This window comes from Grampus griseus, assembly GCF_964374135.1.
Source record: "Grampus griseus genome assembly, chromosome: 7".
Taxonomy (NCBI): Eukaryota; Metazoa; Chordata; class Mammalia; order Artiodactyla; family Delphinidae; genus Grampus; species Grampus griseus.
In genome coordinates this window covers 11,147,833-11,163,284 of record NC_139001.1, presented here as the reverse complement: position 1 = coordinate 11,163,284, position 15,452 = coordinate 11,147,833, and the positions used below count along the sequence as shown (strand labels likewise).

Here is a 15,452-nt window from a genome sequence, read left to right as displayed (position 1 = left end):
CTTTAGCACTGCTGGTGGGAATGTGAATTGGTACAGCCACTATGGAGAACAGTATGGAGGTTCCTTAAAAAACTAAAAACAGAACTACCATATGACCCAGCAATCCCACTACTGGGCATATACCCTGAGAAAACCATAATTCAAAAAGAGACATGTACCAAAATGTTCATTGCCGCTCTGTTTACAATAGCCAGGAGATGGAAACAACCTAAGTGTCCGTCATCGGATGAATGGATAAAGATGTGGCACATATATACAATGGAATATTACTCAGCCATAAAAAGAAGCGAAATTGAGTTATTTGTAGTGAGGTGGATGGACCTAGAGTCTGTCATACAGAGTGAAGTAAGTCAGAAAGAGAAAGACAAATACCGTATGCTAACACATATATATGGAATCTAAGGAAAAAAAATGTCATGAAGAACCTAGGGGTAAGACAGGAGTAAAGACAAAGACCTACTAGAGAATGGACTTGAGGATATGGGGAGGGGGAAGAGTAAGCTGTGACAAAGTGAGAGAGTGGCATGGACATATATACTAAATGTAAAATAGATAGCTAGTGGGAAGTAGCCACATAGCACAGGGAGATGAGCTCGGTGCTTTGTGACCACCTAGAGGGGTGGGATAGGGAGGGTGGGAGGGAGGGAGACACAACAGGAAAGAGATATGGGAACATATGTATATGTATAACTGATTCACTTTTGTTATAAAGCAGAAACTAACACACCATTGTAAAGCAATTATACTCCAATAAAGATGTAAAAAAAAAAAAAGTGGGAATAACTCAAATGTTTTTCAGTTGGCGAATGGGGAAAGATTGGTTGAAAAGGGACACAGGCACAATTCTGGGAATGACGGAAGTGCAATATACAGGCATATCTCATTTTACTGTGCTTCACTTTATTGTACTTCACAGATTTTTTTTTACAAATTGCAGGTTATGGCAGCCCTGCACTGAGCAAGTCTCTTAGTGCTGTTTCTCCAGTAGCATTTGCTCACTTCATTTCTCTCTGTCACACTTTGGAAATTCTTCAGATACTTCAAACTTTTCCATTATTTATATATCTGTCATGTGTTTTGTAATCAGTGATCTGTAATCAGTGATCTTTGATTTAATATTGTAATTTTTTTGGGCACCACGAACTGCATCCATGTAAGAGAGCAAAATTAATAAATGTGTATGTTCTGCCTGCTCCACTGAGGGGGCGGAAATCTTCCTTCATTTAGCAAGTGTTTATTTACTATCTTTTATATACTAGGCACTGTGCTAAAGCACTCATGAAGCAATCTATTCATTCACTTGATTGCATGTTGTAGTAATTCTTTGCTCAAAATATCACTCACTGCCCAACCAAGAAGTCATTTTACTCTACCTGTTTAAGAAGGAAGATTTTATACCTTTTTAACTAAATCTGTCAGATGTTAATTTTTAAAAAGGAATTAAGACAGGTATGAATTGGCTAGTAAGCCTTTTAAAGCAGAGCAGGGGGTATATTCATAGAACTAGTAGTGTTCAATTACTTTGAGCTCTTCATTTTTACCTGTATGAGTACAATTTAAGTCAGTTTACTGAAACTCAGTGATGAATTCTTGGTTGTTTCTTTATCAGTATTCAGTAGTGTATATTTTCCTTCTTGGGACGTTAAGAAGATGAGAGAGAGAGTCACAAATAGAAGGAATAGGTAATGAGGAAGTACATGGCCTCTTGTTTCCCTGAGGAGCTGTATTTGAACCCAGAGAATATCTTCAAGAGCTTGTTTTGGTTGAGGGAATAATTGCCATGGTTATGAGTGAGATATCTCTACCTACATTAAGTGAGCATGGTAGAAAGAAGTGGCTCTGATTTGTATGTTCTGTGAACTTTGTATTCCCTAGAGGAGACTAATTTTTGCCAGGGCTATATATTCAGCATTACTAGAAACATTAAGTATGAATGTAGAAGAAAACATATCAGTAAGATTTTAGTTCAGGAAAGAAAAAACTTAGAAGATGCAGTGATAGTAAAAACATGGTGCCATAAATGATTCTCTTAAAATGAAGTGTATAATTATCTTTTTATCATTTTAGTTCTTAATTTCTTAGACCTTTTCCTAGACCCTTTCCTGTAGTTAAGACATTTCTGCTTGATAGCCTTGGCCTAACTTTTGATTTTCCCAACAGTTTTACTTTTACCAGCTCAGAGTTAGTTTGAATAGGACTTAGCTGGGATTTCAGATAGTTTAGCTTCAACTACTAAGAGAAAAGTGTGTGTGAATAAGGTTTATAGAATTAAAACCAGGAACCCCCCCCCACATTAATAATAATAACAAAATAAAAATAATTCATTCAAACAGTAAGCAAATAATTGTAAACCTCAAATAATTATAATTTGTGTTATCTTTTCTGTCCTGAGAAACAGGATAGTTAATAAGAGAATAAGAGAAATAGTTAATAAATAAGAGAAGTAGTTAATAAGAGAAATACAATACAAATAAGGATAGTTAATAAGAAAAATACCCAAAACTTCAGTTGTTGGGTAGGGGAGAGGGAGTGACCAACATTCAGCTAGGCTGGGACCTGTGCATTTTAAACTCACACTCCTGCATACCTGCATACCTGTGACGTGTCACTGGAGTGGGGCAGTGGGTTTTTAACAGGGCATAAGCACTATCCAAATGCACTCTCCCTAAAAAGCCTCACTGGGCAACTGCACTTAGAACATTGAGACTGTTGCTGTCATCTAAAGGGATTTTGAAATTGTTCTTTTAACCAGTTTTCAGACTCAATTCCTATGCTATACATGCTTAGCTGTTTTAGTTAAGCAAGCCTTTGAGCCAAAGACTATTATCTGATTTTATCCATTAATAAGACTTGGCTATACTCAGAAATTGGCATTATCACTGATAGGCCAAATTATGGGAAAGTGTGACTTCCTGTTTTCTCCCATATACTGGAAAAAACAAAGCAGTTTTATTGTTCGTGATTATTATATAATTTGATAATTGCCAACACTTGTGTAGCTAACACCTGTACCAGAAAACTGTTCTAAGTACTTCATAAATGTTAACTTGTTTATACCTCATAACAACCATATGTCAGTGTTTTAGAAGAAAATTTGGATGCACAGAGAGTTGAAGTAGTTTGCCCTACGTTTCATAGCTATCGAGTGATGGAGTTGGGATTTGAACTCAGATTCTGGAACAGAGTAGAAAAGCTCTGTTTTTCTACTTCTCCCACCTGTGTAATATGGGGAAGGAGGGTAGGTAGAACAAACCCTAGAAATACAGAGAGCAAAAGCTCTCACATAATCCCAGCGCTGGAGATTAGCGTTGCCAATATTTGGGCATTATATTCTTAACTACCTCTCTTTCCTTCCTTTACTCCCTTGATCCTGTGAATTCTTACATGACTGAGATCAAACGTGAAAGACCTGTAAAGTCTTATGGACATATTTGCATGTCAAGACAGAGTAGCTATGTATTATTCTATTATATAGATGTTAGTATAATCCTTTTAAGCATTTTTCTCCTGGTGGATTTTGGTTTATTGTCCAATTTTTAAAATTTTAAGGAGTGCTGTGATAACCTACGTATACATTTATGTGTGTACAGTTAGTCAATTATTTCCTAAGGATAAGTTACTAGAAATGGCACTTCTGGGGCACAGAGTATACCTATTTATGTATTTTAATAGAGAGTAACACAGTTTGTAAAGTTTATACTCAGATCAAATGCGAATGTCATTTTAATTTACATTTTTATTCGGTTACAAGTATTTTCATTTCTTTGTCTCCCTTGGTGAATTGCTTCTGTCCATTTAAAAATTGTGTTGTTAATCTTATAGATTTGTAATAGACCTTTATATTTTGGGCTACTAAGTGTAATATAATAAATGTTTCTCCTTCCTTCTCTGTTTTCAAACGTTATTTATGAGCATACGATACTTTGGTTTTTAAAAATTAGAGTTATTAACTATCATCATGATTAACTACGAGTCCTCTTTTTTTAAAAAAGCAGTTATTTAATATATTGTATTTATTAGAAAAACTGTAAGTAAATAATCGAAACAAGTTTTGTGGTTAGTCTTTATTACCCTTTCTCTGAATATTTTAATTAAGTGTAGTCTTAAGCTATCAGTTCTAAGACGGTTTTGAAATAAGATTAATATCAAAACAGTCTTGTACAAATTAGAATTAAGCTTATCATTTTGAGCTTAGTGTTCCGTACATCTTCCTTAGTTAACTGCCTGTTTAACTTTTCGTATGTTTTAGGTATGTCCCACCAGAACAAGCCAAAGTGGTGGCATCAGTTCATGCATCTATTTCAGGGTCCTCTGCCAGTAGCACAAGCAGCACACCTGAGGTCAAACCACTGAAATCTCTTTTAGGAGATTCAGCACCAGCACTGCATTTAAATAAGGGCACACCTAGTCAGGTGAGTAGTTTTTAAGTCTTTGTAGAGGCTTCTTCTTAAGGAGGATTGAGTACCATGAATTTGGGAATTCATTAAGACAGTTGCATAACCTTATATACCAGTAGCATTGTGTCCTAATGGTTTATAATACATTAAAAGATACTTGGTTAAGTGGTTGGAATGTGTCTATGTTTGTTCTTTTTGCTATTGCGAATACGAGTTTGTAAAGCTGTACAGGAACATTGTTATAGCTATCTATCAACATATATGTATCATACGTATCATATAACATGCAGTGGTAAAACATGAATCTGTGGTGACCATCAGAGTTAGAACAGTATGGCCTCTGTGATATTCTTTTACAGGAAAGGATTTCTCAAGCATAGAATTTTTTCTCCATCCTGATTGTGAAGCATGTTTATCGTTGAAACGCAGGTGGCTTTGCATTACATAGCATATTCTAAAAAACTGAAGTCTTTTCAGCAGTTGGTGTCTAGAGTTTATGCTTCTGTACTTCATGATAGTCAGCGAGCTGTGACAGATCTGTTACTGTGTGGCATTATAATGTCTGTCCTACACAAGAATGATTCTGAGGCATGGTACTATTTGAATTAAATTCCACCTTTTAAAATAATGCACATACTAGGGCATCTAGATAAGTTGCTCCACTTTCATCAAAGGTCTGAGTAGAAAATGAAGAGAAGGGTAAAGTCAGTATATTGTAACTCTTCCCATGGATAAAAGATTTGTCCTATGAAAGCCTTATCATCATACTGTCTTAGCAGTAAGTCTGTCTCGTGTCATGAGGTGTAACAACTGTTGTAATTATATTTCATTGCTTTTGACTCTGTACTTAACATTGAAAGATAATATGGGAATAGATGTTGAAAATTTGTGCTTTTCAAAAAACATCAAAGAACTCAAAACTCTACAAATGGAAGATTATGTAATCTTTAAACTGTGTTTTAAGCTTGGTGAATTGGAAGTAGTGGTATAAAAATTCAGCAGATCTGACTGGAAGTTCTTTATAGTTAATATGTGGTTTATAGTCTCCTGTTGTAGGTCGCTCTCAAGGGCAGCAGCAGGAAAAGAAGCAGTTTGACCTTTTAAGTGATCTTGGCTCAGACATCTTTGCTGCTCCAGCACCTCAGTCAACAGCTACAGCCAATTTTGCAAACTTTGCACATTTCAACAGTCATGCAGGTAAGTTTTTTCCCAGCAGCTTTTGCCAGAGTGATTGAATTATCATCAAATTAAATATTGTACACTAATTTAAGAATTGATTTGGTCATTTTGAAGCAGTTTTATTTGATAATTTGAAACTTTGCTTTCTGTTTTTTGCATATATATATTTCACTGTTTTTTAAGCATAACTGAAGCCAGTGCTTACTGAATTGATTTCCTATTAGTACTTTGGGATTTATTTTACCTTCTTTTATTCACCTATGAAATTGCGATGCTCTCCCACTTATTTTTTTTCCTTTCAATTTCACGTCCTGGCTTATAGTTGGATAATAATGGTACAAAGTATGTCATGTATATATGCATCCAGAAATGTGCCTTTTGAGATAGTTTGGAAAATTATGGAAAACCTGCTCTTCAGCCACATTTATTTCTATCAAGCATTGAAGGAATTTTTTGTTTTAAATACCAGTGGAAACATTTTCTAAGAATATGCTACAGAAGGAAGTTGTGGTGTGATTTATGTGTGTGTGTGTGTGTGTGTGTGTGTGTGTGTGTGTGTGTGTGTGTGTTTGCTTTTCAAAAGGGATTCTAGGATGAGAATTTCTTTCAGGAGAGATTGTACTGAGAAGGGTAAGAAATCGGGAGGCTCGCGCTGTTAGGGCTGTGGTGGGTTTCCATCTGCTTTACATTGGCTGAGCCCAGAAGTCCAGAAGGAGGCTGAGGAGACTCTTCCCTTCATACTCTAGGTGGGAAGCCAGTTCCCTCTCTGAGCAGACAGGAGCCCTAGCTTCTGTCCCCCCTCTTGGTTTTCGAATGGTGGCCAAAAGAGTTGGTGGTGGAAGACTCAGTGAATAGAGAGTGAACCTTCTGTAATTTATGAGTATTCTGCATTTATCTCAGTTTTAGGTTTATGGAAATGTAATTTGAAATGATGGAAAAGTAACTGCCAAACTCTTTTGTAAATTTTCAGCTTATTTCATGACTTATTTCATGTTTCCCTTGTGTGTGTGTATGTGTGTTTTTGTTTTGTGTTTTTGTCTCTAAACGCAATTTGTGAATATTTGCAAGTCAGGGAATTGATGTTACACTTTTCTGTGTAATCATATTAGCCAAAAATAGACAAGACAGTGCAGCTCCACAGACTAATTTGTACCGTGATTACCCTCATACTTTTAATAACCCCCTTAAAATGCTTTTTGAAAATAATTGTCATTATTTAATTGTAGAAAATGTTAAGAGAGAGAGAAATGTATGATTTTATCAGATTGATAGAAGATAGTAAATCTTAACTATTTTGTCTCTTTTCCACATATGGCAGAAATGGTAGGACAGATGTGTCTGTGAGGAAGTAGTTGAATAACCATGTAGATTAGGTCAGGTTGCCTGAGACTAATAGTTTTTTAGCCTGAAGTTCTTTTGTATTTACAGATGACTACTCAGATCACTCTTTTCTTACTTCATTTGATTGATCCCAGGAGCATAAAATATATATGGATATTGCAAGAACAAGCTAATAAAATTACTCATTTATTTTCCCTTCTAGTATAGTTGATGCCATCTTTCACATTTTACCTTAAGTAAGTTTTAAATTGGTGTCACAGTTCAATCTGAAATGTCTTTTTCCAGAGCCTTTGCAAGCACTCTGAATTTTTACTTTTCCATACATGGTTCATAGATACAAAGTCATTGATAGCTGAGTTTTTACCCTGAACTTATCATTTAAAAAAAAAAATACATTAGGTGAAAATTTTCTCCTGAACACATTGATGTGACAAATGGAACTTTTAATAGCAAACAGTAATTATTCAGATACGCCAATCTGGCCGGCATTGTTTTAAAGGGAAAACTGTTCTTTTGCAGATAGTTCAGTGGGTTAAAAGCCAGAAGTCTTTACCCTTCTTTATTTGAACATTCTGGCTGAGTTGGTGTGTGTGTGGATATGTGTCAGTGGTGGGGTCAGTATTATGTTCAGGAAAAGTCATCTTCTACAGAAATAGGCATGCAGTTAGAAACATAATTTACTACAGCATGTAATAGTTATTTTGCTTGGTAATAAACGTATCACAAAACCTGTGAACTGTAAACTGTAATTGATTTTGGCCACACCTTATATGAGGGATGTCAAACTCAATTGCCTTGCCACCCAGTTAACACAAATGAATAATATAATGCAGTGCCCCTTTCAAAGGGGGATGGTCTATAATCTCCTGTTGCCACATGAAAATACAGGCTCAGGATTACTAAATACACCGATTTTCTTTTAAGAGAAGTATGAAAACTTGTTATGTAATGTGAAATGCTCTCTTTTTAAATGTTAGGAATTAATGAAAATAAACTATCATATAGGTGAAACAAAGTCTGTTTGTCAGCTGAATTTGATGAGGGTTGCCTGTTTCCATCCTCTGGCCTCTACATTTTTTTTTTTCCTTTCTCATGAGTATCTGTTGCTCACCGAAGAGTAAAGACAACTCTTGGCAAGATTCAGGCTCATTAACTTGGTGCCTTAAATTCTAAATTCTGAGTTGACTCCTTTGTACTTTTTGAATAAGACTGTGTAAAAAGCATCTTTATTATTTTGTCACATTCTTTTTAGTTTGGATTTCTTTGTGTAGAGATTGTTTGAGGTTCCAGATAGTAATTTTTGTTTACTGAATTTATTAGTGTTTAATTTCCAAAGTTGTGTTTATCAGTTTCATTCCGCAACACTTTACAGATTTAAAAAGTTACTATAATCAGTTGTTGAAGACACTAGATTCAGTGTCTACAAATAAAAACGGATAGAAGTATTACAAAACCCTGTCTTGCTATAGTGAATAGGTATTTGATGAGTGTGTTTGGTGCTCTGGTGGGAAATCATTGGGAAAATATAAATGTGATAAAATAGGCTTGCTCAACAAAATGGATTGCATTGAACTGATTTTTTTTTTTTAAGAAGATGTTGGGGGTAGGAGTTTATTTATTAATTAATTTATTTTTGCTGTGTTGGGTCTTCGTTTCTGCGCGAGGGCTTTCTCTAGTTGTGGCAAGCGGTGGCCACTCACTATCGCGGCCTTTCTTATTGCGGAGCACAGGCTCCAGACACGCAGGCTCAGTAGTTGTGGCTCACGGGCCCAATTGCTCCGCGGCATGTGGGATCCTCCCAGACCAGGGCTCGAACCCGTGTCCCCTGCATTAGCAGGCAGACTCTCAACCACTGTGCCGCCAGGGAAGCCTGCATTGAACTGATTTTTTTCCCCTGATGTTGTTGAAACATGTTAAATGTAAAATTTTCCCATATGATGTTCTAAATACAAGTTACATGTAGAATATGTATTATTATAGGCTACACATATGTTTGAGGTTATAAGCCACAAACTAGCTTAGGGACCCAATTCTTGTTTCTACAAGGGACAGATGTTTCATTTGTTGTTCTCAACTGTACAGCTAAGTGTTCAAAAAACTTGGAAACTTGCATTTTGGAATATAATCCACTCTAAATTTGAGAATTTCCTATATCGTGTTCTCTATTCATTTGGTTTATAGTTATATTATCTATTTATTACCTATTTTGGCCTTAATAAACTTATTTTGTCTTTTAGTAGAATTTTCTTCTCTTTGGCTTAGTATTTCAAAGCTCTTAAGAAATTTATTTCTGTTGTTTCATAAGTTGTAGAATTATAGTGTTTGTTGGTTTTGCTAGTAGAGACCATCTAGCAAATCTTCTCATTTTGTTAGTGAGAATACTGGTAGAGCCAGAACAATTGAGGGACTTGTCCAATGGTTTACAGTTACTTATGTTAGGATGGAGTTCCCTGATTCTTATCTTAGATTCCCTTTTCACTAAACTGTACTTTTTTACTGGTGTTCTCAGCAATGCTAAATGGTAACTATTTAAACTTATATTTAAACTGGTATAGATATTCCTTTCAAAATATTTTTTAGGAAATTAATTTTTAAAATTTATTATTTATCTATTAGTATTTCTTCCATTATATTTCTTTTGGGGAAAGTAAAATTTCAGCCTGTAAAAAAGTTGAATTTTATCATATTAAGTAAAAACAGACAAAATATTGTAGGGAGTCCAGAATACAGAATTTATATTGTTAAGCAATAAGCAGCCTTTTAATTTAGGTTCTAGTGTGTAGTGCTTAAGGGCCAGGTCAGATGTGTTTCAAAAAGGTTTTCAAGAACGCAGTGTGAGCAGTGACATGTGGGGATAGCACTCCACTCGTCAGAAGTGGTAGGTGTGAAGACACTAGAAGGGAAGTGGCACATGTGTGTAGGAAAAGGGGGTTACTCTAGGTACATTCCTCTCCCGCCCCCGTCATATCCATTTAGATAGATAAAACAGCAATTACATGAAATACTGTTAAGTTTTCCTGATTTTCTTCCTACAATAATGTTTTACTTTGTTAATGGAAAATTTTTTTGCTTAGTGACTTCTTTTGGTTTGTTTACAAGTAGAGTACATATTCATTGAAAAAGCTTAGCGAACTCAGGCAAACAAAGAAGGAAATGATACCTCCCTGAAATCTCACTACTTTGATTTAACTAAAATGCAGATTTTCTATGCACATGATGCCATGTTTAATGAAATTAGCAGATGAAAATGTATCTGGAATTTATTAACCTATTTATCTTACTTACGTAGCTGTAAGTATTTTTGTATCGGGCTAAATATTCTTTTACATGAATTTTTTAAATGGCTGCATTATATTCCATTGTATGATGTTCCATAATATATTTAAGTGATCTCTCGTCGGCCATTTGAGTTTCTAAGTTTTTCATTATTATAAAAAACACATTGTTTAGCTGTTAGATTCAGCCATGCTCATTTGCAATATTATCTCTTTACAAAAACTACCTAGAAGTAGAATTGCCTGCAGAGGGTTTAAGTGGCTCACTCACTTTGTTGGTGACATATTATAATCTTTCTCCATCTTTTGGACGTGCTTTTTGTTCTTACCACTTAGCATTCCCTTTCCTGCATACCAACCACTTCTTATTCTTATCTTATCCTCTATAAAAATCTTATCCAGCATCTGTTTTGCCTTAAAAAAAGTCTTTTGAGTTATTTCGTTTTACTTACATATTTTAACTTTAGGGAAGCCTGGAGTTTTGCTCTTAGGTTGGTGACCAGTTGGGAAATGCCAGTTGGTCTTTTTCACTGGGTATGAGGTGCATTTATGCTATGATTTTTACGTTTTTATCATTTCTTAAGTTTTAATATGTGTTTTAAAATGGCAGCGTCCTAATAAAATGAGTATCTTCAATGTATTTGGTGATCATGTCCTTCTTTTTATACACTCGAGTTTTCTTTTTTAAATATGCTATGGTGTGACATCGTTGTAAACTCAAAAAGCAACCAAAAGATTTAATGTAATTAAGCCATCTTTGTATCATTATTTTAGGTTCACATAACTGATGAATCACTTATCACTATTTTAAATCTGAATTTTCCAAATGTATCCTGTATCCTGCATCTCTATCTGCTTTACTGTAACTAAATATTTAGTGCTCTTAATTCAGAGTTTCCTTTAATAGAGGCACTTTACTATTCCTGAGGTCACTCAAAGGCTATTGTGTACAAATTTATCATTGTACAAAGCGTTTTTGGAAATTCCTGGATACCCTTTAATAAATTGCTTGAAGTTGGGTGAAATAAACACTGGTAGAATTTAAAATCTGATTTCTAAATGAGTTTTCTTTAAAGTAAGTTGTGAGACATAGAAACTTTCATAAAATTCTTAAATTCATTTATCATATTTTTCATTTATAATTTTCATATTCATTAACATATATTGTTCCTTACCATTTACAGCTCAGAATTCTGCAAATGCAGATTTTGCAAACTTTGATGCATTTGGACAGTCTAGTGGTTCGAGTAATTTTGGAGGTTTCCCCACAGCAAGCCACTCTTCTTTTCAGCCCCAATCTACAGGTAGAGCTCTCCAGCATTATGCTTAAATGTTTACTTCAAAAAATAAAAAACTCTCTAGAGGTAGTTTTGGAACATTACTCTAAACTTAAATTCTGTGATTATCTGGTTCTAAATTAGTTCTGTCTTACAAAGCTCTGGGGAAACCTGAAATCTTTATATTTTTCTTTGTTCGTTTTTCTGAACGCTAGTATTTTGTCTAATTCACATCTATTTTCCTTTTCCTGCACATGAATCTTCCTTAAATTTCTTAGGCACAGAGGTATTAAAGTACTAAAAGTTTTTTAGGTTCACAAAACACATTACGATTTAATTCTGAATAAAGGAAGCTAGTTGATTGCTTGCTTCCATAGAACTAAAAACGTTAAGTAATTTTCAGGGCAACAAGCTTCAGAAAATAAATATTATTAGTTGAGTAGATTATTTAACAGTCATTTTAATAAACTTTAAATAGTTTTCTGTGCAGGAATTGGTCTTTAAAAATTGAATACTCTCCCATAAACTGTATTGTTTTCAGAAACTCATTGAACCTTTGTTTAGATCTTTGGCTGATTATTTTTCGTTCAGCTTTTAACTCTGTATTGTCTTAAAGCCTTTTCTTTCAATTTTCTTTCTTTCTTTCTTTCTTTTTTTTCTTTAAATTTCATCATTTACATAATATCTGGCTGTCCAGCATTTAGAATGCTTTCATCTAGCTGCAGTTTTGGTGAATTTACTTCAGCTTTTCCTCTCCAGGCTTCCAACAGTAAGTTCTGTTGTCACGTAGGCATCTTTTACTAATTTGTATGTTTTGTGCTATATTTTTTAGGTTTTTCAATTATAGAATGTTAATCATCTTTTAACGATAATCCTTCAGAAATTCTCACTTTTACTCTCTCCACTATTGCTAAACTCAGAGAACATAGTAGTATACCATAACAGAGTTAGTTGATTTAATAATTCAGTTTTTATTAATTTGAAATAAATTTCTTCATACAGATTTTGAAAGCTCAGTATGTACTTTGTTCATCAGCTCCTTGTAACAGATCACAGTCTTTTAAATACAAACATTACTTAGTTTTAATCGAAAACAACGAGAGTTTAATTCCTGAAAGAAATATATTTGTTTTAGAATGCATAAAAAACTGATTGATGGAAAGTGTTTGTGGTTTTTTAAAAAATAGGGTGTAACCTTTGTTTCTGAAATACCTATAAGTGTGCTTTGCTCTCACTTTAATATATAAATATCTATATCTATCTACTATCTTGATTGCTGAGACTAATGTTTAGGCATAAAGAATCAACATCAAAAGTGTAGCACCAACAGTGTAGAATGAATATATACTGGTTTCAGTATTTTAGTAGTACCTTAGGGAGTTCTCTAGAATACAGAACAGTCTTTAAAATCTTAGCAGGATAAAGTTGATGTAATAATTTTTTCCTTGAGCTATATATTAGGGCATAATTTTACTGAAGACATTGTGGTGTTGTGTGTACATTAAATTATTATGTGGAATTAAGTAATAGCTCTTCAAGTAAAATAAGTCTAAAGCTCAAAAACCACCTTTTAAGAAATTTGGATCAAAGTAGTACATTGTAAACATTTTAAATCTCTACCCTGGGATTTGTTTCAACCAGGTCTCTGTTGGAACTACAAAACTTCTGTAGTGTAAGATATTTTGCATCTTGCCTACAGAGTTTGTTTAGGGAGAATTAGTAAAAGGTCGTAGTATACATAGCTGAATGTTCTATGAAGTAACTGAGTTTCAAATTAGGTAGCATGGAGACGCTCTCCTGTGAATTATTTTCTTCATTCCAGGATAGAAAATTACACACAGAAACTTGTTGCCCTGTATGTTGCCAGGGCCTTTGAAAATCTAGTTTTGTAAATTATGGAAAGTCACGTGTAGATAATAAAAGTTGAATGCCATTTGCCAGTTTTTAATTTTAAGAATTTAGGATTGTTTATAGAACACTTAATTTAGGAAGAAATGATCATATAATCTTTATCAAAGGATATTGGGAAAAATCTAGCAATGTCAAGTTTTCTGTCTGTTCTGTTACAGGTGGAAGTGCTGGATCAGTAAATGCTAATTTTGCTCATTTTGATAACTTCCCCAAATCCTCCAGTGCTGATTTTGGAACCTTCAATACTTCCCAGAGTCATCAAACAGCATCAGCTGTTAGTAAAGTTTCAGCGAACAAAGCTGGTCTACAGACTACAGACAAATATGCGGCACTTGCTAATTTAGACAATATCTTCAGTGCCGGGCAAGGTATCAACCTTTAAACAGACGAATACAAATTTGTATATTAAACAGTCCTCTAAATTTGGTTGTATTTATTAAAATCTGAGGATGTGCTTTTCTTAGTTGTATAGATGTTTAGTTTACACTAAATGTTCATGACTATTTGGCACATTTTGGATCTGAAATAACTACACAATGGGAGGCCTAGAAACTACTTGTAAACGTCTAGATTTAAAAGAAAATAATTAACAAAAATTTAATTTTTTCTTATAAAGCATGCTTTATTGTTCTAAGGCCATAAAGGGCCAAGAAATCCTATTAATAGAGATGACTAGAGGATTATTTGGTAGGTTCTGTGATATATTTGTTTTGAACTACGTTCTATTAATATTTTTGTATTTATTTAAAGAAACAAGATATTTACAGTGTATTTTTATACCTAGTTTTGGTCTTAAGGCTAGAATTTTTGCCTCTCAAAGTGCGTAGTGTAGTGGGGGAACAGCAGGGGTCTACTTTCAGACTGGATTCTGCATCCTAATCTCTGAGCCTGATTTCTCATCTACCCTCCGAAACGAGGGCAATAGTAATAGCATTGAACTTAAAAAGTTGTATTGTATGTATTATTGCATGGGAGGCATTTAGAACAGTGCCCGGCACATCGTAAGTCCTCTGTGAATGTTTTCTCTTACTACTGTCTCTAATTTTTTCATGAACAACCCTGGGAAAATGATATTATTAATAGACTCTTCACATAGTTCAAGCATTTTATGAGTGTATACGTTCACTTGAATGAGATGTCCCCGTCTTGCAGATTTAATGTAGCACTTTGAGAATTTCTTCTTTATGTGTAATCTAGACATGTTATTGGTACTGGGTCTTAGTTTTTGTTACAGAAACAGTATGCTGTCTTTATCAGAGTGGTATGTATAGCACTAATCTTGTCCAATATTTTCTGGATTATTTATTGGATAAGACTCTAGAATCATGTCCATTTATTTGCTAAGCTCCAGATCGGTTTTAAATTTACATGTGTTTCATGGCAAATGTGGTTGTAAGTTGAAAGCATTAAGTTAAGCATCAGTTAAAAGTTTTGATGTAGTATGTTTTTGTTTGTTCACAGGTGGTGATCAGGGTAGTGGGTTTGGGACCACAGGTAAAGCTCCTGTTGGTTCTGTGGTTTCAGTTCCCAGTCAGTCAAGTGCATCTTCAGACAAGTATGCAGCCCTGGCAGAACTGGACAGCGTTTTCAGCTCCGCGGCCACCTCCAGTAACGCATATTCTTCCACAAGTAATGCTAGCAGGTAGCTTGTCTTAGTCTGTGTTCCTGCTTTGTGTTTTATCTTTTAAACTTTTTTGCAACGCTGAATAATAATGCTGTTAAGTAATGACCATTTGGGGCTTAAAGATTCCTGAATATTTTTGTAAATTTGAGGAAACTGTGTTTAAATTTTCTAGTTAAAATATAATCCTTGAGTTAAGTGCCATAGTTTTATTTTTTTATTTAATCGAAGGCTTTGTTACTTTTTTCCTTTGAACACTAAAATGTGATTTAGAGTATATACACATCTTGAAATGGATAGTCATATACAAATTTAATTGTACTCAGCAGAGACTCCATTTACAGAATTATTTGCTTTTAATGTACAATTCTTAGTCATGAAGATTAAACACTTAAAGTAGCATGTTATAGCCTTAGTTGTAAATAAGCAGTTTTAGAAATGTTTGCACCAG

General features: G+C 34.3%; 1 protein-coding gene across 7 annotated transcripts in view; it reads left to right on the top strand.

The window, feature by feature from the left end:
• The window catches only part of AGFG1 (ArfGAP with FG repeats 1), a gene marked incomplete at its 5' end in the record, with an annotated part of 74,271 nt that overhangs the window by 44,836 nt on the left and 13,983 nt on the right, over positions 1–15,452 (top strand). For 2 of the 7 annotated variants that reach the window (XM_082658842.1, XM_082658841.1), the window contains 6 exons: positions 4,250–4,412; positions 5,441–5,594; positions 11,377–11,496; positions 12,167–12,238; positions 13,539–13,748; positions 14,842–15,022. In XM_082658842.1, coding sequence (XP_082514968.1) covers positions 4,250–4,412; positions 5,441–5,594; positions 11,377–11,496; positions 12,167–12,238; positions 13,539–13,748; positions 14,842–15,022 — 900 coding nt within the window. The remainder of the gene's footprint in view (positions 1–4,249; positions 4,413–5,440; positions 5,595–11,376; positions 11,497–12,166; positions 12,239–13,538; positions 13,749–14,841; positions 15,023–15,452) is intronic. The other 5 variants (XM_082658844.1, XM_082658843.1, XM_082658846.1 and 2 more) reach the window with 3 other exon arrangements.